Source organism: Callithrix jacchus, chromosome 3 (genome assembly GCF_049354715.1).
Source record: "Callithrix jacchus isolate 240 chromosome 3, calJac240_pri, whole genome shotgun sequence".
Classification (NCBI taxonomy): domain Eukaryota; kingdom Metazoa; phylum Chordata; class Mammalia; order Primates; family Cebidae; genus Callithrix; species Callithrix jacchus.
The window spans coordinates 119,693,061-119,718,198 of NC_133504.1; the positions used below are offsets into that span (position 1 = coordinate 119,693,061).

The 25,138-nt window shown below is 39.2% G+C and overlaps 1 protein-coding gene across 4 annotated transcripts in view; it reads right to left on the reverse strand.

Moving 5' to 3' along the window:
- Positions 1-25,138, reverse strand: part of FRAS1 (Fraser extracellular matrix complex subunit 1) — a 470,538-nt gene that overhangs the window by 244,544 nt on the left and 200,856 nt on the right. For 3 of the 4 annotated variants that reach the window (XM_035293463.3, XM_002745679.6, XM_078367938.1), the window contains exons 10-14: positions 22,375-22,464; positions 19,644-19,679; positions 18,146-18,293; positions 16,576-16,719; positions 14,600-14,734 (exon numbers count right to left, since the gene is read on the reverse strand). In XM_035293463.3, the coding sequence (XP_035149354.3) occupies positions 14,600-14,734; positions 16,576-16,719; positions 18,146-18,293; positions 19,644-19,679; positions 22,375-22,464 (553 nt within the window). Of the gene's footprint in view, positions 1-14,599; positions 14,735-15,424; positions 15,545-16,575; positions 16,720-18,145; positions 18,294-19,643; positions 19,680-22,374; positions 22,465-25,138 lie in introns of those variants that run through there. The other variant, XM_054253237.2, reaches the window with a different exon arrangement.

Sequence of the window (25,138 nt, forward strand, 5' to 3'; positions counted from 1 at the left end):
GCAGAGGCCTGGTCAAACCTGACCCTGGAGACCAAGGAAAGAAATTAGGATTTTTATCCTAATTACCATGTGAAGTCATAAATGGGCTCACACAAGACAGACAGATCTGATTAAGATGTTTCAAAGCACTCTCTGGCTGCCACGTAGTGAGGGTTTAAGGACCCAGTGGCAAGCAGGAGACCAGCATGAAGTCTACTGCATGACCCAGGTGAGAGGGGACTTGGACTAGTAGGGTGGGAAGCAGAAACAAAGGAAAGTTTCCTTATTTATCATCTGGTTCCCTTATGAGACCATAAGCTCCATGAGGGCAAGGGCCATTTCTATTTTACTTCTATACCAAGTACACTGCTTGTGCTTTACAAGTATCTCTTGAGTGACTTCATTTATATTTAACTCCTTATTTATATTTTATAAATGTTACTGTTCATATGCAGAATAAGTTTAAGGATAAACTCATCCTTACGCTTAGGATAAGTTTTAGTTACAATTTAGTTGGGTATTAAATTACAGTTAAGGATGTGGATGCAAAGATCTCAGTAACAAATTCTACCCTTCACATGCATGAAATCTGCCTGGCATTTATGCATTCCGCCACCCTTTGATTACTGACTATGGTCATCATCTGAAGCGTCAATGACTGTTCATGCCTTTGCCTCACTCACTCTGGAGTTGATCTAAAGTCATTACCAAAACGAACAAACAAACAAAATCCGCTCTCACTTCTAAAAAGTTATGCCAAGTTGATATATCAACATTCAACAGAAGCACACAAGGACACATGTAAGCCGTGTTCCCAGCTGGCCACAGGTAAGCTATGTTATCTGAGCTCTGCTACAGGAACACTTAGAACACTCTGTTGCCTACATGCACTGGTGACACTGTGCAAACTACACAGGGGTGTAAGTGCCAAGGAAAAGATGAATGAAAAGTGAGGCTGAAAAGACAACAGGGGCCAGTCTTCCAACTTCAGATGGACCAGGGTACGGACCTTGGACTTCATGCCATGGAAAGTTTTAATCAGGGCAGTGGAATGACCACTTCTGTTTTTTAGAGAGTTCATTCTGGCAGTGGGGAGAAAAGAAAGTAATTAACTGAAGACATCTGTAGGGGATGAAATCATCATTGTCCAGAGGTGCAGAGGAGATAAGAAATTAAAGCATGTCAGCACTACTATTCACCCAGTCACTGTCTCTCTTCAGTGACTGGCTGAAGAGCAGTGCCAACATGTAGTTTTACTGGGTGTTAAAATAGTAAAATACTTTCAAACTGGTTTGACAAATGGCTGTCACTCTGAGCTTCATTCCCAGAATCCCCACCAAACACCATGCTCCCCAACTAAAGGTCTGGCACAGAAGAAGATCTGGGGTTCTCCGCCTTCTCTCTGATGTGCATCTGTGCTATACTGCTTGTTAGATATTTTTACTACACCCATGGTGTTGCCAGTCAGGACAGGGACCAAAGGATGAGTAGGGTGGTCTCTATCAACAGACTTAGGGACGGCATTTGGGGCCCCAAAAACTGAGCTCTCCTTAACTTTCCAGCTCCATCTTTCACTATCTCCTACACACCGATTCCATGAAGCAGGGCATCCTACATGTGCCATGTGCCCATCTGTGAGTTCTGGATGCCCCATACAGGATTCACCCAGCCCACAATGTCTTTGGCTCCTTCTTGCCCCTAAAATCCTGTTTATATTTAATTTTCTATTTATACTTCCTAAGTTGTCACTACTTCTCTGAAGCTTTGCTAAAACTTGTCTAATAACCTTTTTGTGTGTTCCTGCATCGTGTTGCATATGCCTCTCTTATATTTATCTTACTGTACTAACGTATTCAGTTACAAATTAATCTCCTTCAATGGAATTCACACCCTTCCAAATGCAGACCACGTTTTAGTCATTGTAATCCCCCAGTATCCAGACTGATGCCTGGTACCTAGTCAGAACTCATTAAATGTAGGCTAAGTGAATACACAGTAGATTTTTAAAATTGATTATGGGGAATTCATCCTTTCAGTTACCTGCCACATGGAAACAACTAACCACAAGCTCGTAGTCTTAAGATAGAACTTAAGAGAGAGAAACTTGAACTGTAATATGAACTTAATAAATGCTGAATTGCAGATCTGCCTACAATGATAAATACTGATGCTGCTTCTATATAGAGTACCAAACATGACAGTGGTCTTGATTTTTTTTTTTTTTACGTATTACACAAAAGACATGTTCCATGACCAGACACAAAAGCAGAAGGAATTTTTATTTCAACACAGGCATATGCTGAGCTGTCATTTCTTATAATGACATACTTCCACTGTGGTTTCCTTAAAATAAATTGTATTGTGTATTTTAAGGTATACAACATATTATAAGGTGTATATATATATATATACACATTTATATATAGGTATATATATATATACATTTAAGGTATACAACATGACATTATAAGGTGTGTATATATATATTTATATATATATATACGCACACACACCTTATATCACATTATATTCCTTAAATATATACCTTATATAAATTTATTATAAATTTATATTTAATACACTTTATGTTTTATAGAAGGTGTATATATATACCTTATAATACATTTAATATCTTAAATATACACACACCTTATAATATCATGTCATATACCTTTAAAATATATATGCATATCTAAAGAGGATTAGTATACATAGAGAGAGAGACAGGAACAAATTAACATTTCCATTATCTCATATAGTTTCCCATTTTCCCCTGTGTGGCAAGAGCAGCTATAATCTACTGATTTAGTGAAAATCACACTGTGTTTTGCAATACATTTCTAATTTCTAACACTGAACATATGCTAGTACAGATTATCTTTTATATGTGGCTTGCTTTTATTATATTTGAGTTATTATAAAAAATAAGAGGTCACTCCCTGACTTTTCACCATGATTTCTCTTAGTGACACATTTCAGATAGCACCGGGCAGTTTGAATTAAATATTGTGAAAATTGTGGCAATAAATTTTAAAAGATGGTGAATAAGAGAAAGCTATCTTTTTAGCTCACATGCAGCAGATAATTTATTTGGTACGGTCCTTGACTTTTCTGGAGCATAGCAAGACATGTGTTGGCTTCTTGAGCAACTCATTTCAAAATGAAAAGGAACAAACTTCTTTTGGCAATTCTTTACTGCAACCCTACTCTAAAAATAAAACACTTCTTTTTGTATTTGATACTTTTGAAATAGAAGATTGCTTTATAATTTTTTTAAGCTATGGCTCTCTAAGAATAAATGCAGCCCTTTTCCAGGGAAACATTAAAAGCATTTCCTGTAAGCACCTTATTTTCTACAAAGCCTTCCCACATCCAGAGCAGTGGATACAGACACCCATGTACTCTTTGCTGTGGCCTTTCAGAGTAAGTTTCCAGAGAATTAGCACAACTGATCTGTAGATCCTCTGAGATTCAACAGTGAGGCTGCAGTTTATATTTTCAAACTGCCAAGATGTTTTTACTCACAAGTGCACAGAAAAAGCCCAAACTTCAGAAACAAGCAGGTGTGATATACACAAATCAAATTCCTTCATTCTATTTCTTATCCAGTTTGTGGCAACTGCCAGCTTTCATTCTCATCTCACAAATGACTAGGCAGCACTCGCCAAGTTTTGAAGTATTATCAGGAGACAGTGGGTAAATTTTCAATAAGAAGCTCTTGTTGGATGAAAAATTTTTTCTGACTTGAACTCAACTTCACTATTTCTTGGTTTCCTAATCTGTAAAATAGAAATAATAATATTTGTCGTGCCTAATTCACAAGGACATGGAGAGATGACAAGTTTGGAAAAGCAGAGAATGTTGTGTGTGCTCATATGAATGGCATGGGGAGATCTGCAGTTTGTCTCAACTGCTGTAAGAAGCAAAGTAATTTTAAAGGGAGCAAATTAAAATGCAACACAAGACAGAAGGGGGAAGGATGGAAAGACTACAGGAAAGGTTGGCTCACTTGGAAAGGAAGAGAAGGGAATAACCACAGCCTGCAGGAATTAGACCAGCAGCTATACCAAGGGTCTCCAGCTTCTCAGCGGTTTCCCACTTGGAAGCTCTTTCCTTGCAACCTCTACAAAAAACAGCAAAAGCCCTTTGAAAGTGATTGGAAATAGCTTGGTGAGGCTCTGACACCTGAAAGACCACTACCCCCTCCCCAGTCACAGCCCCATAGGAGCTCAAGGCTGGTTGCCTGAGAAGTTAAAACGCCAGACTAATTTAAAAGAAGTTCATAAGAGATCTGAGTCATCACCATTTTTGGTCCCTTTACTCCAGTCTTCTGTCCCTTCCCAGGCTGGGCCTCTCTCCTCTATTGCCTCCCTCTGCCAATCAAAGTCTTTACACCTGAAATGGGAATGCCTGGTCTCCACATATTCTGAAAACTCTTAAGTACTTGTAGAAGTTCATCATAGAAAAAAAATAGAAACATGTAAAAAAATATTCATTATCATCAAAAGCCAGAGATATGCAAACTAAACAGGAAGGCAGCAACTAGATGCATTGGATGAGACATGCACATTATATTTTTAAACCGCAATTACTTTTGCACCTACCTAATGACATGTATGCATCCTGAAAACAGTGCTTAGTGAGGAAAAAAAAGTCAAGAAAGAAGGAAATATCTGGCCGAATATGGTGGCTCATGCCTGTAACCCCAGCCCTTTGGGAGGCTGAGGCAGGCAGATCACCAGAGGTCAGGAATTCAAGACCAGCCAGCCCAACATGGTGAAACCCTATCTCTACTAAAAATACAAAAAAAATTAAGTCAGCCGGGTGTGGTGGCACATGCCTATAGTCTCAGCTACTCAGGAGGCTGAGGTAGGAGAACAGTTCAAACCTTGAAGGCAGAGGTTGCAGTGAGCCAAGATCACACCACTGTACTCTAGCCTGGGCAACAAAGCAAAACTCCATCTCAAGAAAAAGAAAAAAAGAAGGAAATATCTACCCAGGCATAAAAAACAGTAAGAGCATATGCATACAAAAAGTAAGCAGTAAATTGTATTAGTATAGTTACTTAAAAGGGGAGCTGGGAAGAAGGGGAATGGGAATAGGGCATGATAAAAGGAATAGACAGGCAGATGGATGGACAGACAGATAAGCAAGAGAAATAGCTTGGCTCAGGCCAATGATGAAAATGGGCCATCAACTGACAAGCATGATTAAATCCACATGCTTCATATGAATCCCAAAAATAAGTAAAATTTAAAAATTAAACATGATTCCATTTGACATCAATCAAACTGACAGTTTAAGAAGGCTTGCAATACCTAATGTTGACAAGAGTACTGGCAAGTAGGCATCATTATATATCTCTGGTCAGAGTACAAATTAGTATAACTTTCTTAAAATAGTATAATATGTTACTCTGTGTCAAAAAGCTTAAAAACTGTACATAAACCTTTGGACTTGGCAGTCACATGTCTAAAAATTGATTTAAAAATATTTACCACAATTTCTATCAAAAATGTTTACATCATGGTTACATATAATTTAAAAAATTAGGAACTTGGCCTGGCACAGTGGCTCAAGCCTGTAATCCCAGCAATTTGGGAGGCCGAGGCGGGTGGATCACGAGGTCAAGAGATCGAGACCATCCTGGTCAACATGGTGAAACGCCGTCTCTACTCAAAATACAAAAAATTAGCTGGGCAGGGTGGTGCGTGCCTGTAATCCCAGCTACTCAGGAGGCTGAGGCAGGAGAATTGACTGAACCCAGGAGGCGGAGGTTGCGGTGAGCCGAGATCGTGCCATTGCACTCCAGCCTGGGTAACAAGAGCAAAACTCCGTCTCAAAAAAAAAAGAAAAAAAATAGGTACAAATATCAAACCATAGAGGATTGGCTAAATGAATGATGCACAGCCAGAGATGGAAAATTATATAATAGCTTTAAAAAGATGTTGTAGGAGGATAAGTAACAACATAAAGCAAGCAAGCAATAAAACTGTGGAGTGCAATTTTAGTTTTGAAAAAAAAATGTGTGTATGTGTATAGACACACAGAAAGATAGATTTTTATAATAAGAAGACATACACCAAAATACTAACAGTAGTGATTTGGGGGAATTTGAGTTAGGAATTTCAGCTGACTTTTAATTGTACTTTGTATTTTATTGGCTTTAATTATTTTTCAGAATAAGCATAAATTGAGTCGGTACTTGGGGGCGAAATTACCAATGGTGGAGGAAGGAAAGTTGTAGTCCTTTTCCCTAAGGTGCATGCTAGATAAACAGCTTGTTAATTATTAACTATGATTGTGATACAGCTGAATGATTTACCCATTTTGGGTAACATATTTGAAGTTTTAGCAGGGTCTCTGGTAGACACAGAACTTGAATCAAAGGAAATTACGTCCCAGCCAATGAAGGCTTTGGCAGGTCCACGTGGATTTTCATTGGTTTGTAAGTCAGAGGACAAAGGCAGACATTCAGCTCATCAGGAGTATCTGGTAAAGTTATCTCTTCTATCTCCTGCCCCTCTACCCATATTCTTAAATCGACAACACAGGTACAACCCAAGGGTTTTTATACAACCAGCTTCTTAGCTTCTGCTCATCCTCCATGACCACTGGAAACCCACAGCTGCTAGGACTCCTTATGTTCCCTCCCCAGTCCTACACCCCACAATAATTAAATGGCTATTGTTTACTCCAGTGATGTCTACTGAAACTGAAGAGCCAAAGGCAGGACAGGACCATCAACCAAAACAAACCTTTTGATGGGGAGAGTTCTCAGACCTCCTGGCTGCACTAATGCAGCTGCTCAGATCTCAGCAGCACTAACAGGGAGGTGCTGTTAGCTCTGTGGGCAGCATAGAAGCAGGGGAAGGCAGAACAGGGACAGTGCTTGGGTGGGGAATGGAGAAGAGAGAGAAAGAACATATACCATACAGTCTAGCTAAAATAACTGAGAACCTTTGAAACTGGGCAGAAAGCCAGGAGGTGTATCATTAGTTTGTAATCCATAGCTGAAATAGTTTGGGGTTCAGATTTGTCAGGAAGAATGGGATCTGTCTGAAAGATAAACTCTGTGGCATCTTTGGCAGGCTTTCTCTGCATATATGTGATACTTTTGTTCTGTCATTTGTCTTCTGGCATACATAGCAAGGGTCTAGAAGTGGCACAGATGAATGCCAAACACAGCCAGCTTCTGGCCAAAGCAAAGGTCCAAGACACAACACCACCAGCTGTTCTCCCCTCTTCTCTCCATGTATTCTGTACATGCATATAATATCCAAAGAGAGAGGGGCCTTGGAACACTGTTGTCACCTGCCTCACTGAGTCTTACTTACTCAGAAAGCTTATATTCTAGGAAGACAATCCTACTGTCTTCCCTTCTGAATGGCCTGAAATACTCCATGGACACTACCCAAGTTTCAAAGACAGTTTATTTTATGAGTCACCTTCCCAACTCTGATAAAGCATGAACTATGTTAAACACGAGGAAAAAAGAAGAAAAAGAGGAGTGAGAAAAATAGAGAGTAGGCAATTTTCCTGAGGCCGCAACTAGCCAGAAATTGCTGACAAGAAGCAAATAGTAGAAGCCGAATGAAAGATAGGTCATGTGGAAGCCAAAGTTTAGTCATGTCTGTACATTTCTGTTCATTTCTCTCCATGCAATGGTTTATCACATTTTTTTCTATAAAATATTATTCCAGAGGGTCATAGATGTACTTAGCACCATCTGAAATTCAGAAGTATAAGACATATCCCTGCCTCAATGACTGATCATTTCCTATGATATTCCCTTCTAAAGTGTCTTTATAGCACTGATAATAACAATTTCATATAATGATAACTATCTAAGTATTTAAAATTATCTTATTTATTTATTTACTTCGCTCTGTATCTGTGGTATCTGGGCCAAGGCCCAGTACACTGAAGAGGCTCCACAAATACTTATGCATGAACAGAATGGAAAAGACAGGAGACATCACTTGAAGCAATAAGTCACCTTTATGCGATAGTCAGAAATTTAGTAAGAAACCGTAATTGCTGTAGAAGGCCAAAGAAGTACTGACCAATGCATAGGATTTAAAGAGTAGAACCAAATGAGTGAAGGCAGTGGTAGAAACGTGTCGGGCACCTAAACTGAGTATGTGACCCGGCAATGAAACTGAAATGGACCCTCCAATCCTGGGGTATGTTGCAAGGGCCATGGAGGTGACACCAGCTTGACACTGACAATCCCAACAGAGCAAAGAGGGTCCCTGTCTTGCGAAGAGGACTCCTGGATTTCAGAACAGCAGTTTCACAGGTGCCATTGTCAAGAGGTCCACCCGGGGCACAGCCAGGCTGGGATAAGTCATATGTTGGAACACAACACCAAGATCCATTAAATCGCTGCTGCTTTGGACCTGGCTTTGCAGGGTCAGTGCCTCAATTCTGCAAATGACTGGCTGCTCCAGTCAACCATAGGTCCAATAAATAATTAACTTTAGAAGTTTCTCTGCTCAGGCCACAGCTTTTAAATCTCAACTAAGTCAATATCCTAGAGGCAAATTTTATAAGTTTTTTTATTATAAACGTGTCCTCTAAATATGTCACAATATTGGCTAAGAAACAAATAATTATAGATTCTCATTATTTAATCTGAACACTTAAAGAAAAATATTCTTCCTTTCTAAAGAAAAAGGGGTTTTAATTTGTTGTGAAGGGTACAGTATACTGTTCTCTATATATTTACCTCTCCATAACATATAAAAGTAGATTTTGTTAGATGAGACAGTAATGGCAGAAACCTCTTTGTTGCTTAATGTAAGCTATTTGGTTTTTTTATCTCTAAAGATTGAAAATTAAAGGAATGGTTTCATTAATATTAGCTGCCTTTTATTGTCCACATATTATGGCCAGGCATAAAGTAATTATACATTTCCAACATCTTTTCTAACCTTCATAATAATGGTTTAAAACAGGTAATATCACCCCCATTTTACAGTTGAAAAAATTGAAGTTCAAAGAGGTTAAATGGCTTGCCAAAGCCCGTTGCAGCAAGTGGTAGAGTTGCCATTCAGAATAATCCTGTCCCTTATCATTCCGTAAAATGTTCAGTTGCTTGATTCTTTACGTTTCAAAATCTAAGACCATACAGCACTCAGATATAGAATACACTTCAAAGGCTTTTGGTTTTTTGTTTCTGTTTGTTTTGTTTTATTTTACATCTCTGTAAGAAAGAACTAACCTGCCCCAGCTGTGAGCTCTCTATATGCAGAGTGAATTTTAATTACTTTATATACTTCATGTATTCAGGACCTAGAGCAATGGTCAAAAAAGAATGAAAGGGATGAGATAAAAGGAACAAGAAAGAAAAACAATGGAAAGCAGAACCCCAGTCTCTAAACTTGTATGAAGGGCTTTCTAGACACCAGGTATCACTTCCTAAACCAGGGGTCCCCAACCCTCAGGCACAGATGAGATTCAGTCTGTGGCCTGTTAGGAATGGGGCCACACAGCAGGAGGCAAGCAGCAGGTGAGGGAGCATTGTAGCTGAGCTCTGCCTCATAGGGGCAAGTGCAAACCCTACTGTGAACTGCATATGTGATGGATCTAGGTTGAAGCTCCTTATGAGAATCTAGCTAATGCCTAATGATCTGAGGTGGAATCATTTTATCCTGAAGCCATCCCCTGCTCCCTGGTCCATGGAAAAATTGTCTTCCCGGAGACCAGTCCCTGGAGCCAAAAAGGCTGGGAGTGCTGCCCTAAATGGAGTATGTGAATTCACTCATTCAATCTTCATGACACTACAATGTGGCAGATATTACTGTCCCTGTTTTACCCATAAGGCAATTAAAGAGTGCAGTTAAAGAATAGGTAAGTGACAGAGGCAAGATTAGAAACCAGGTGGTTTAGGCTGGACGCAGGGGCTCACGCCTATAATCCCAGCACTTTGGGAGGCTAAGGCATGTGGATCACCTGAGGTCAGGAGTTTGAGACCAGCCTGGCCAACATGGTGAAATCCCGTCTCTACTACAAATACAAAATTAGCCAGGCATGGTGGCCCATGCCTCTAATCCCAGCTACTTGGGAGGCTGAGCCAGGAGAATTGCTTGAATCCAGGAGGAAGAGACTGCACTGAGCCAAGTTCATGACAAGAGCAAAACGCCATCTTAAGAAAAAGAAGTAAATAAAATAATAAAAATAATAAACCAATTTTTTTTTTAAAGGCTGGGCAGTGGCTGATGCCTGTAATACCAGCACTTTGGGAGGCCAAGTGGGAGGATCACTCGAGGTCAGGATTTCAAGACCAGCCTGGCCAACATGGTAAAACCTCGTCCCTACTAAAATATAAAAATTAGCTGGGCATGGTGTAAGTGCTTGAATCCCAGCTACTCAGGAGGCAGGAGAATTGCTTGAACCTGGTGGCAGAGGTTGCAGTGAGCTAAGATTGCACCACTGTACTCCAGCCTGGATGACAGAGCAAGACTCCTTCTCAAAAAAAAAAAAAAAGAAAAGAAAAGAAAAAAGGGAACGGAGGAAGGGGAAAGAAACCAGGTGAGCTCCAGGGCCCAAGGTTTTAACCAGTGGGCCAGCTCCCCACGACATCTGTGCCTGCAAAATGAGGGCAGCATTTGCCCTGAGGTACATATGGTTCTATCATCAGGCCTTTGGGAATAATGTAAATTTTAAGTAGACAAACAAAACATTGATACACATATAAACATGGGCTAAATTCTACTCTTTCTCCTTTCAATGATTACAACCTTATGAGCTACTCATTTTAGCATAATCTTACATGGTGTGTTGTTGGTTGTTTTAGCTTTCCCTCTTATGGACTCTCATATCTAAGATTTGTGTGTACAGTTCAGTGGTCCCACCAGAATGGAACAGAGGTTGAAAAGAGGGGCAAGACAAGCAAGGAAGAATGTTCTCAGGACCTGGAGAGTTCCACTTGGATCAAGTTTAGACTCAATGGAACCACTGTTTTGGTAGAGGGAATAGAATAAATCCAAGACAAATGGTACCAAAGAGCCAGGCAGGAAGAATGTAAGGTCAAGTATTGTGGTGGGGAAGGTGGAAAGGGGAAAACAAGGAGCATCCATACATGGGTAAAGTCTGGCCATCAGCCTTCCGGTGATTAAGCAGTGGGCTATTAATTCCTGGAAATGAGTCAGAGCAGGGCAAGTGGCAGGAACCGAAGTACAAGCCCAGTCCTAGGACTACAGAGTAAAGAATAGGGTGGGATGGGCAAGAGAGGATGTTAACCAGATCCAGCTGTTGGCAAAGGAAGGACACGTAGGGGTTAAAGCAGAAGTCTGAGTGCCAGGACTAAAATGTGAGCTTTGGGTACTAATAGGGTGATCACTCTATGGCCATACTTGCTGTGAAAAAAGGCAATCTGCACCTGTCCTCTGTTTAGATTCATATAAAAGCTAGGTAGTGCTAAGGCTTAATGTACAGTGATCAAAGCATCGAACTCCAGAGTTGGTGAAGGCAGAGGAAATGAAGCAGGGACTGGTATGGAGTGCATCATGTGGCCTATAATTACACCATTATTCAGTTTCATCATGCAAAATATGTAACAATTGTATTAATATCTGCACACGTGTTTATATGCATGTGTGTTTGTGCATATACTGCTAAACTCAAGAGAAAAGAGAAATGATAAGGGCCCCTATGGGTAAGATTTTCAGGCAGGAGTGTTTTCCTTTACTTCCTCTGGTTTACCTGCTTGTACTCTTTTGTTGAAGAGCCATGCTTATCTGCTATTTTTTTCCACTCTGCCCTATACTCAACATAGTGAACATGAATATTAATCAGTTGATTTCTGGTAATTAGTTTCCTGAGCACAGCATTCACTTTCTTTGGGTTTTGATGGGCCAATAAAGTGGCAACTTATCCCAATCATCACATAAATGATCCTGCCAAGAGGAATCAATCCAGAAAAGCCTGTTGTTACCATAAAAGGGCAGGCTTCGTTTTGAAAAGTTTAGCACGTATTAGAAGAGCACCAGCTGAGTGACTGACTTCCAAGGTCAGTGGTGAAAAGTCACCAAAAGGGGTACGAGCATGAATATTGCAAAAAAATTCCAATGCTGGGAAAGCTTATCTGGAAAGATGATCTTAGCACCAAGACGGTATACGGAAATTGATCACACCTTTGTTTTTAATTTTAAGATCCTCTCTGTCTTTCTCTCTCTCCTTTTGCTCTGCTTTTTTTCCTCCTTATTTTATGCATAAAAATGCAACCAGCCTGAACTAAAGCAAATTGGTTTAATTCCCTGGAGGGAGCCTGAACAAATTTTCCTAGCAACTTTCTACTAGAGGCATTTGTGTGTGGATATGTGAATGGAATGTGAAGCAGAGAGCTATGTAAACCAGTAATCAAATGAAACATTACCCATTTCAAAATGCCCTAAACTAGCATTAGCATTACCAATTAAAACAATGCATATGGGAGAAAGGAAAATGCCCCTTCCCCAAGAAAAGGCATAGGTATGTGGTATGTGCATATTTCAGGGGACTGAGGAGTAAAATCTAGGGGGAATAAATTCCCTTTTAAAGGCAAATCTGTCACGAGTGCTAGTAGGAGGTCTTTTGATGGGATAAAAGAAAGGAGTGGCCAGGGGTGGTGGCTCAAGCCTGTAATCCCAGCACTTTGGGAGCCGAGGCGGTGGATCACCTGAGGTCAGGAGTTCAAGACAAGCCTGGCCAACATGTGAAACCCCATCTCTACTAAAAATACAAAAATTAGCTGGGTCTGGTTGTGGGCACTTGTAATCCCAGCTGCTAGGGGGGCTGAGGCAGGAGAATCAGTTGAACTCAGGAGGTGAAGGTTGCAGTGAGCTGAAATCACACCACCGCACTCCAGCCTGGGTAACAAGAGCAAAACTCTGCCTCAAACAAAGAAAAGAAAAGAAAGGAGTAGAGACATTCAATAATTTCATCAAATTAAAATTTCAGCTGTTTACCTAAATTGCCCAACCATTAGACACTTATAAAGGTATTTGTATGTCCCCACTTTGAACCTGTTTTAAAATAATAGGTAAATAAAACATAATAAGCTACAAACACTAAGGGTTCTTTTCTCTTTTATGGCTGATACTTCTATTGGAACACTGGTCTTTGAAGGACCACCAAGTGGTAGTATGGTGATTCATTCATTCCTCATTCACTTGTTCAACAATGCTGAGAACGTTGTGCAGCCTTTGATGCTGAGGATATAGACATGCAGAGGATATTCTTATAGTAAAGGGGCACCAAATCAAACTCGGAAGCTATTCTGCCTACCATATTCTATAATATGACTGATCACAAAACAGGCCCTACTACACTTATACCTCTGTGGCATAAACAGTATTAGTGTTTCCTTTCAACATGGTTTTCACAGCCCCATGAGCTCCACTTCTAACCATGACCTGGAATGGAGGAGGGGACTGTCAACCTCCTCCACACAGGATCTGTACATGACTCAAATGCTCATTTGATTAATTGCACAACTGATTCATACCATGCACTTAGTCTCTTTAACTTCAATCATTTTCCTGAAAATGATTTTCCTGATAATCTAACCAAGGGTGTGAAAGAGAGGAGCATATCAGCTGCCCCTCAGATTGGCCCACCTTCTGATTCTCATCACTGATCCACCCTTACGTTCAGCTGCAGAGAGTAGCTATCACAGCTCCCTGGTATGATGTCTAAGAACTTCCTTTGGTCTATTAGCCTTTTCAGGTTTTCCTGCCACCACACAACCTGCCTTAGTTTTTGGGCACATCTAATGATCTGTTCTCCTGAAGGCCAACTCATATCTCTGCCCCTTGTCTTTGTTTTCACCATTAACTCTGAGATGGTTTGGCTCTGTGTCCCCACGCAAATCTCCTCTCAAATTGCAATCCCCATGTGTCGAGGAAGGGGACTGGTGGGAGGTGATTGGATCATGGGGGCAGTTTCCCCCAAGCTCCTCTTAGGATAATGAGTGAGTTCTCACAAGATCTGAGGGTTCAAAAGTGGCACTTCCCCGTTCACTCTCTCTCTCCTGACACCATGTAAAATGTGTCTTGCTTCCCCTTCACCTTCTGCCATGATTCTAAGTTTCCTGAGGCTTCTCCAGCCATACAGAACTGTGAGTCAATTAAACCTATTTTCTTCATAAATTGATTATCCACTCTCAGGTAGTTCTTCATAGCAGTGCAAAAACAGACTACTACAAACCCCATCTCCCATTTCTGCATTTAAAGTATTTTTATACACTTACTTTTTAAACTGACACTTATAATTATAATATCTATTGAAAAAATGGCCAAGTATAAACAACAAATTAAATTATATTATGACTACTCCCACCTCAAGAGACTATTATGATATTAAGAATTTCAACTAGATCTCAATAAAATATAAAAGTAGGCATGTAAGTCTACTAAAGCATATTGATAAGAAAGTAACCTAATAAGGTTATTAAGACAGCATGTGTCTTTTCTCTAATCCACTGTTCTCCTTATGCCAACAGAAGTCTTGTTCAGAGTTTCTTCTCTCATTTGAAAAAATGGTTACAGCTCCTGGTGGCCCCATATCACTTGGTAGGGCCAGAGTTGGGAGCTCTCTTGGTAGCTGACCCAGCCGTGGCCCAGCCAGAGATTACCTGCACAGGAATGGCGATCTCGGTAGAAGCCGTCCCCACAGGTAGACACACACTGCCCGTGCCGCATCAGCAGAGGAGGCTGGCAGGAGGAGCACTCCAGCCCACTGGTACACGTGGAGCACTGGGGTTGGCAGGCTGACTCCAGATAAGGTTGAAGAAAGAGAAAGGGATTGTCTGATTAGCTGAAAGACACGACCCCCATGTCAATGCTTACCCAGCCCAATCCTGAGGCTCTGGGTCCCAAACAGAAAATACAGAAAAATAATTTTAACAGTCATTATCTGTAAAGCACACGGTTCACGTCAGCTGCTGTTTGAAGTGCTTTACATATGTAAATGCATTTATTTCTCACAACAACCCTAGGAGGTAGATATTATTAATCTCAACTTTACAGATGATCAACAGACTCAGGGAGGTTAAACAATTTGCCCACGGTCACATGAGGCTGGCATTTAAAACCAGGCAGTTTGGCTGAGGAGTCTGTGTTTTTTTCTTCTTATCCAATAGCCCCCAATACCTCTGTCACTCAACCTTTTAGCAAGATCTCTTGCCCTTTTTCTAGCAATACTGTATGAAAGAGATATAAATAACTTTCAAAAAGGTTGAAGATTATATGAATTAGGAAAGAAAGTATGGAGGAGTGACTAATTACAAAAATAATAAAAGCAGCTCTTATCAATCCTTGGCTGTATCCTAGACATCGATCTAGGCACTTAACATGTATTAAAACACTTGATCCTTACAACCGCCCCTTGAAGAAGGTACTGGGATTACCCTCACTTTACAGATAAGAATATGAAAGATGCCGGGCGCAGTGGCTCACACCTGTAATCCCAACACTTTGGAAGGCCTAGGTGGGTGGATCACTTGAGTCCAGGAGTTCGAGCCCAGCCTGGCCAACATGGCAAAACCCCAACTCTACTAAAAATATACAAATCAGCTGGGTGTGATGGCAGGTGCCTGTAATCTCAGCTACTTGGGAGGCCAAGGCAGGGAGACTTGCTTGAACCTGGGAGGCAGAGGTTGCAGTGAGCTGAGATCACGCCACTGCGCTCCAGCCTGGGTGACAGAGTGGGACTCCATCTGAAGAAAAATAAAAAGGGAATATGGAACCAGAGAAAGATTAAATATTCACAAATATTCACAGCGAGGTATAAACCTAAACACTTTTAAATGGATAATAAACACTACAATTCAGAAATAAGGGGACTAGCAACTAAGATTTGATATCAACCAAGTCAGCTCTTTCAAGTAAGGTCTCCTTCTCGGATGTAGCATCATAAAATGCACATAAACCTATTCTGGATCCTCTGATAGTCCATAAGAGATAAGCTCTATTATCCACTGTCTGTGTGATATTGAGCAAGTTAGTTAATTTCTCTGGCCCACAGGTTCTCCATTTGCAAAAGTAGAAAGTTGTAGTAAATAATCTTGAAGGTCTGTGTCAATTCTAAGTTTCTATTACAGATTAATTGAGTGTTTTAATAAATGAGCCCAGGTATCCTGATGATATTACTATCCTTGAAAATCTTCCAAAAACAGGGGTCCAAAGTGGCTCCCGCCGGAGGTCATGGCGCTTGCGAAGGCGAGGTCATGAGTTCAAGGCTAACCTGAGCAACCTCATAAGCTCAAACTGATTGGCAAAAAAAAAAAAGAAAAAAAAAAAGAAAATCTTCCAAAAACAAAACAAAAAAAATTCAGCTATGATTACCTAACAACCTCCACATCACCTGTCTCCCAATAAGCACCAAATACCTATAAAATGTCAGAAAAAGACACCTGCAGGTAGAAAGTGCAAGTAACCTATAGATGACATTACTACCTTTTAGAGGTTTTTAGATGTTGTGCATCTCAAATATATGCTGCATGCATGACCCCCTCCTTGGCAATACTGAGCCTCAGTTTCAGAATTGTAACCTTTGGTGAGTCTGCCTCCTACACACCACCACCTCTGGGCTGTCCACTTGGAGCCATACCTAAACAGAGACTGCCAGCTTGGTAAAATCCCAGCCCACAGCTGTGCACACACCGTCCATTCTGCAGTAACTTGGTAGGATCTTGGCAGAAATCACAGTGGTCTGGAGATTGAGAGCAGGTCAAACAATCTGGGTGACAATGAACTGAAATCAAGGACAAAGAAGGGGAGAACTCAGTGAACTACATCGACTATTTCTCTTACATCCTTCAGAAAAGAATACACAAGGTGTGCAGCATTACAAAGAACATGAAGAACAGAAAACTATGGGACTTAGATATGAAAAAGCCTCCTAAATTACAAAAACAAAAACTGACTCTTAATACAAGATTGCAAGAAAGTATTCTTTGTCTGAAATATCATCACTGTCTCCCATAGCCCCAAAATGAAGATACTGAAAGAACAGCTACATTAATGCCTCTACCTGCTGGAATGCCTCAAGAAACAGGAATGACTACGTCCAGAATATATGATTTAAACAAATTCAATAATTTGTGATACCTCAGATGTTCTTCTTAAGCTTTGGCATGTACAAACAGTTCAGACATAAAACCTACAATGTTTGAAAATAATTATTTTTATCTAAGAAAAAATACAACTAATTTTCTTCTTTTTCTCTAAAATTTCAAATCTCATTTTCGGTAATTAGAGTTATCACTGAATTTAGTGGTAATTATCAGCAAAAGAATTCTTTTTTCAGGCTTTGAAATTGTCAAGGACCTGATTTTCAATAAATATATATATTGCATAATAATGTGCTAAATGTTTGTTTTGGAAAGCCCAGAGAGCCGCTTTGGTGAAGATAGCATAATTCAGCCATAAAGTTGCTTTGCTTTTTCCTTGATAACACTCTTCAGAAAAACATTGTGATTAGCCAAAGTAAACTGAGTGCAACAAGAGCAACTGCCAACATGAAAAATTATGGTCTTTAAATGGAAAGAATTAATTATGAAATATGAATGAAAGAAAATGCCACTTCTCCAAGAGAAACTAAGCTTATAGGCAAACTACTAGTCAACCAGAGCAACTCCAGTGCCTGCCAACAATTATTAACTGGAACTAATTCAACCCCAGGTGATTTGAAAGCAGAATTGCAGAACAAGTAGATAAAATTATCTTTTGGAAAAAATTAATGAGTCTTTAAATTTTAAAAACTCATTTGAGAACTCCAAAAGAAACCATCTGTTTAATAGCTCACCTTAAGTAAAAAGAACACCCATAATGAACTCTGAGAAATTATTCTTATATTTTCAACAATGGAAGACAGATTTACCTTTAGAAGTCTTCAAACATTGCATGATTTTTGCAATAATTTTGCAAGATACATAAGGCATATTTTATTAACAAGAAAATTAAGGTTTAAGAGGGTCAATGACTTGCCCAAGGTATAATTTGTTGAGATTGGCCAAGTAGACAAAGATTAATTAGCACCATTTATTAGAAAAATTATGAAGAAACAAACAAACCCATTGGTTAACTAAAGAAAATGAAGCAAGGGGGTGGGAAAGAGGATCTCTGAGCTGTTTGGCAGTAAAACTATCTCAGTAAAAACAGAGGAGACATGGACCTACCTGATGTGCAGTCTGGACAGCACTGTCCCTTCACCTCTACGGCCAGTGTGCCCACTGGACATGGTGGACAAGAGGGCTCGTAGCAAGTTACCTGAGCCCCTCGGCACTCACACACCTTGCAAGGGCCATCTTCCCACTTCTCTCCCTCCTACATAAAAATGTAAAGGACAGCACTGTCATCAGAGTGCAGTAATTCAGAAGAGAGTTTGCACTGAAGAAGTTAGTTTCCATAGGACAAAGTGAAAGCAGCTCATCAGTACTCTGCCAGATCTAACTCTGAAATAGAACCATAGCAGAAGAGTACTAAATGTAAAAGGACAGAATTTCTCTTTCTTTGTTTATAATGAGTTTATTTCAATCTAGAACCCCAGATGAAAGATTGTAGGCACAGTCAGAGAGAAGCTGTGAAGGTATTCTAGGACAAACAGAACATGTAAAAGGCATTGAAAACTTGTCATCAAAGGAGATTACTATGCACCTAGTGATTAGCAGGTAAGTTCAATGCAATACAATACAATCTCTAAAATAACAGTGGGACACTTGGTTAAAAACCTAAGTTTCCTTTTGATTACCACAGTAAGAGTTAACAGTTGAGTCATTATATTCTAAAATTTAAAACGTTTGCAGGCTACTTTTAATGGACTGTAGATGTGCCCTAAGCTTTCACACACTAAAATACTCTTTTTAGCCAAGCAGATTATGAAAATAAACAATAGTAGTCGGCCGATAATCCAAAGTGAATTGTAAAGAACAATTCATTTTTGCTCACAGGAAAGAGACAGAGGTTCTTATCAGAAGTATTGGGATGGTAAGGGAGGTGAAACAGTAGAAAACAGGAGAGCAGATTTTAAAGTAACAATTTTATAAAATGCTTATTAAGCCAACAGACATTAAATATTCCAAACAATGTGATGCTATTTGGAAGAATGAACATTAAATGTTAGAAAACTGAGCAAGACTATCTTGAGAAGGCAGAAGTGCTTTTCTTTCATGGGAATGCAGACCACACCCCTTATTGTAAGATTGCTGTGTTAAACGCTTGCATTTTCCCTTTTAAAGAAACCATATAACAGTGTCCTATATTCAACCTGGAGAGAATAAACTTGGATTGTTTCAGGAATTAATGCTTATAAACCCAAGAAGTTCTTTCTTCAGTGCTTTGCAGTATATAAAACTCTACTGATGGTTAAAGTGAGTTTTCTAGGCCAGAAAAAAAATTAGAGAGAGAAAAATATCACAAGAAAGGGAAAGAATCGATGTAGGAGCTTGTGGTTAGAGAAGCTAATTATCAACTGCATACAATAGGCTAAAGAAAAGAGTAAAAGTTCAATGGATCAAAACCTGAGTTATCATTAAGATTCTTAATTCCTAATCACAGTGCCATCAAATTCGGCTGTTAAAAAAACTAAGGGACTAAGTTTTCCCGTGATATTTCATGCAGATCGTTACATAAAACAATTTATAATGATCTATGTGCAAGTTAAAAATCTATACTTACTGGGATACGTTTAACTTCACTACCATTTGAAGACATCTAGGAACAAAGAGAAATGTGTTTATTATGCCACTAAAAACACCATTAGGCTGATCTATTTATTTTTTCATTAGGAGTTATCCATTTTTCCCAAGTAACGTGCAACTTTATCCATTGATTATGAATAGAAATGAAATCTATCTTATCAAAAACAAGAAAAGCATACTAATCTGAGGTGAAAACAACATACCTAGGAAATATTTCTGAATTCTTCTCACTTTATGCTTGAGTATTTGGTTTCAATTCTCCTCAATACAAAGCACTTTCTGGCCAAGGGACCTAAACTTGCGAGGGCAAATTCTTGAGTTTTACATGGTACCAGAGCATGATGGAGATTTGCACTTATTTAAAATAACTTGGTTTTCTTTCATTTCACTGAGTTTATCTCCAAAAATGAGTAGGAAAATTGATACTATGATTGAGAAAATATAAATTTAACATTTATAAGGAAGCTTTTAAGCCTCCTAAATTCTTAAGAAATGAGGATGACTAAAGTGTGGTATACCCTATGAAACAATGTCAATAGCAAAATAATAATGTTGTTGATGTTTTTAGTTTTTTAGAAAATGTGCCAACCAAGCACCATTCTAAGATAACATCTCTACAGCCCCATGAGGTAAGTGCTATTGTTATCTCTAGTTTATGCTGAGGAATAACTAATTTGCCCAAGATCGCAGTATACAGCAAAGTAGAGATTAAAACCTAGAGCCTGCACTGTTAACACTACACAATACTCCCACCCCGGAATGTACAGAAACACTGGTACATTTACAGATGTAATATACCCAAATCTCTCTCTCTCTCTCAGACACACAAACACACACACACACATACACATACACACACAAAAGTGTGGAGGAATCAGTTCACAAAATCCCTTATTCCTAATTCATATACAGTAGTTCCCTCTTGTCCATTGTTTCACTTCTTGCTGTTTCAGTTAACCCTGGTCAACTACGGTGGGAATATACTAAATGGAAAATTCAAGAAATATAAAATTCATCAGTGTTAAAATTGGATGCTGTTCTGAGTAGCACAATAAAATTTCAAGCTCTCCTGCTCCATCTTACCCAGGACTTGAGCCCTTCCTTTGCCCAACATATCCAAGCTGTAGATGCCACCTGCCCATTATTTAGTATCCATCTCAGTTATCAGAGCCACTATCTCAGTATCACGGTGCTTATGTTCAAGTAACTCTTATTTTCCTTAATAATGCCCCAAAGTCCAAGAGTAGTGATGCTGGCAACTTGGATATACCAAAGAGAAGCTGCAAAGTGCTTCCTTTAAGTGAAGAGATGGAAATTTCTTTAATAAGGAAAGAAAAAAAAATTATGATGAGGTTGCTAAGGTCAAAGGTAAGAACAAATCTTCTCTCCATGCAATTGTGAAGAAGTAAAAACAAATTTGTGCTAGTTTTGCTGTTGCCCCTCAAACTGTAAAAGTTAGCACCACAGTGTGTGATAAATGTGTAGTTAAGATGGAAAAGGCAATGACTGTGTTGGTGGAAAATGTGAACAGAAATGTGTTTCAACTGACAGCAGTCAGGATCAGTACTATTCACAGTTTCAAGTACCTACTGGAGACCTTGGCACATATTTTCTGTGATAAGTGGGGACCTCTGTAATCCCATTCTGACTGGTCAAGGAAGCAGTTGTTTTTATTATCAACCGGAATATTTTTAAAAACACAATGAATTTATCAACATTCCAATACCCAAGATGAAATATATGGACTATATAAATAGGGAAAATTTGAAAAGATTAAAATAAATGTATTTCCTTTGGGTAATAAAAAAGTACAGACACAGAAAAAAAAAAAAAAAACCTTGGTAAATAGAGTTTTACCCCACATCTAATTGAATAAAATTCTGTCAATGCTACCTACAAAATAAATCTAGAAACCGATCACTTTTTACCAAATTCACCACTTCCTGCCTAGACCAAGCCACCATTGCCCTTTGCCTGGACCGTTACAAAACCCACTAACCAGGTCGCCTACCTGCAGTCTCATTTCCTTCTACCATTTCGCCCATGCAGCAGCCAAATGGTCCTTTCATGAGTTAAGTGAGAGTTCAGCGCTCTTCTGCTCAAAACTCTCCAGCAGCTCCTAACTGCCTCAGGGTAAAAAATTGTGGCCTCCAGGCTACTTACTAGACCTTAAGGCCAGTGCTTTTCTCCCTCATTCACTAAGTTCCTGCCAGACTCGGATTTCTTGAACATGTCAAATACACCTGAATCTCAGAGCCTTTGCATTTCCTGATCTCTCTTTCTGGTATGTTTCCTCCTAGGCATCCATGTGGCTCCCTCCCTTCAGGCCCTGCTCAAAGTTTTCTGTAAGTGAAACCTCCTGGTTCATTTTACATAAAGGAACACATTCCCCCCACCCCTCCCTCCTGAACAGCTACTGTCTAGCCCACTTACACTGCTTTATTCTTCTAGGTAGTGCTCCTCAGTACCTGACATGTAGTATGTGGGGTGGGTGTGTGTGTTTTCTGTGTCCGTGAACTACAAAGTATGCCCCACCATGAGAGCAGGAACTCTGCACTTTCTGTGCCCCAGCACCTGGTGCGTAGTAGGTACACAATGACATTTGTTGAACAAATGAATGGACAAAAGAAATAAGAAAGTAATGTCCCCTCATTAGATTAATTTTGAATTAATTTTAAATAGTCTTTGGTTATTAGACTGATACTCACAAATTCTCTATTTTCTTCATAAACACAGTAACCATTCCTTGAAATGCATTCAGGACAACACTTTCCATCTAAGTGAATTAATTCTTCACCCTGTAGGAATAAGGGTTGCAGTGGCACATATCAAATTAACACCTCCAGGTAGAAGGGCTAAATTGCGAAGCAGCTGGGTTTCCTGACTGGAATGAGAAACCTGGCACACAGTTGGCTCTAGCCCTCTCCCTACTTCATCTTCCCCTGTGCTGTCTTCCCATGGGAAGTCTAGCCCACATAGCACATGCCTCCACATGCTTTTTCTTTCCTGTTATGATGAATACTTAATGCTCTGATCCCTCCATAATTTTCTACCCATGACCAGGAGTTCATGTGAGTAAGAAGGATGGCCAAGGTCAATGTTATAGTCTAGGAAAGTTATCAGTTTCAGAAAAGGATTCCTTAAACATACAATTTGTGGCTTTAGTTTCAGTAACAGAGCTCAAATCAAACCACCACTTTTCCCTGAATACAAAATCAGATGCATCCCTTTATGCACAGATGTAGTCTTAGGCATAAATTAAGCAATAGAAAACTAAATTTTACTCAATATTCTGAAACTCTTACTGTTAGCCAGATCATATCAAAACTATTCTGAAAATTATAAGAGGAATAATTTCAATTTATCTACCCTGGCACATTTGCAGGGTAGATATTTAACTTTCCAAGTCTATCACTTTCATTTTCCAATTTCAATAATTAAAAAATTTTTTTTACAAAATAATAAATACTTGCTGTAAAAATGTAAACAATCTGGAATTCTATAACTTAGAAAGTGTAATTCCACTGAAGTCCCATCTCCCAGAAAATCTGTTAAAAACAATTTCTGTTTACAATTTTTCATGTGTATACACTAACATTTGATCTATATATTAGTATTCTACACTAACATATAATATCTAGTCTAAAGAGTATTCTTGAAAGCACTTTTCACTTTCAGATATATATACTTTCTGAAGAATGGTAATGTTTCCCCAACTATTTAATACTTAATTTGGGGCCTGCATTATATTTAAAAGTATGTAAAAACCATGTTAAATGAAAAATGAATAAAACAAATTTGCATAAACAGAATAATCATAATAATATTTTGTCTAAAACACTGTACTAATGACAAATATTATAAAAGCATTGGTTGTCTCTGTATGCACTGGATGTCTTTGGTAGCATTATATAGATGGATTTTTAAGTCTCTTTTCTACTTTTCTTGAGCATTCAGAATTTTCTAGAATGAATATGTAATTATTTTTAATGAGAGCAAATCTTAATGTTTAGAAGAAACACAAAAATACATAAATTATTATAACGATTTTGGAGTTATACAGATTACTGTCCATTAAAATTTCATGTCAATCAGAGACCCATAGGAAGCAGTAGGTGCTACAGAGAGCAGATGTATTTACATATAAATTGTTTTGCAGAAACATGACAAATCTGTTGGTAGTGAAGACATAACCCAGAAACACTGAAATTTGCTTTCAAAGCATATAAAAGAGTTTATATGCATGTAATCTAAGTCGCTTAAAACAATGTTTTGAAACAAGACCGACTATGCATACTTCTGTAAAAGACAAAATGCATGAGAGATATTTTGAGTGTTCACTAAAATACTTACAGAAAAAACTGAAAAGTGACTTCCTATCACCTAAATGAGGCAAAGAAAGTGGCTGGTAGTGGTGGGTGGGGGGCAGGGGGGCAGCGGGGGAGGGCAGAAATTGAAAAAATTGAGGGAGGGAAATTAAAGCTTGTAGCAAAATGCACAGAAGAGGGTAGGCACTCCATAAATGTGAGCTGGCTTCCCCTGCTCCACTGGAGGCAACTTCCCTCAAAAGCGAGTTTCCTTTTCTGATGAGCAGGTTAGTGAGTCCAATCTTAGTCTTTGTACTGGCGGAGGTTATGATTAGCTAGGGAAGGGATAGAAACAGAAAGGCTGTTCTTGACCTTCAAACACCACTGTAATAGCAAGTCCTGCTCCTGGGGCACAAGGATTCGGTTTTGGTGAGGTAGGAAGTTCCAAATAGGTTTGCTATTTATAGAAGCAGCCTGAGTGCCCCCCAAACCACATCAGTTCACTGCAGTGGGGAGTTCACTCCAATTAGCATTTGACTTTTTAGTAAAATTGCTTTCAGAAACATATTCTTTCCTTTCTTCAAGGATTCTGTCCCACAAGCCAGACAGAATCTCTACCCTTTCCCCACCCAATCATAACTATAGCCACCAGACCAATGACTGAGATTGGACTAACCTGCTCATCAGAAAAGAAGACACTCTTTTGAGGGAACCGGCCTCCACTGGGGCAGGGAAAGGCAGCTTATATTAACCATGTGCCTAACCTCTCCCATACATTTTCTCCAAGCTTCAATTCTCCCCATTCCATTTTATGCTTCAGATGTGAATGCTAGGTCCCCTTCTTTAAAAGGTAATTCGACTTCCTCACCTGAATTTATGTTCAAAGACATCATCAAATCTAGAAATATGTAAATCGTTATATCGTGGTAACCTACCATTGATTTGTTTATGCTTCAATCTTTAGAGATTTGGCAGAATATAGCAAAGACAAAGATCAGGACATTTTCTTCTTTTTTAACAACAACAAAAAACTGTATGCTTATTTCAATGCTATTCAGAACATTGCTGTTGATATGAAGACAACAGTGAAGCTGCACACCTTTGCCTCTTTTAAAAATTTACTTAACTGTACTTTCTGATGTGCTTTGCACTTACACTTAATCCA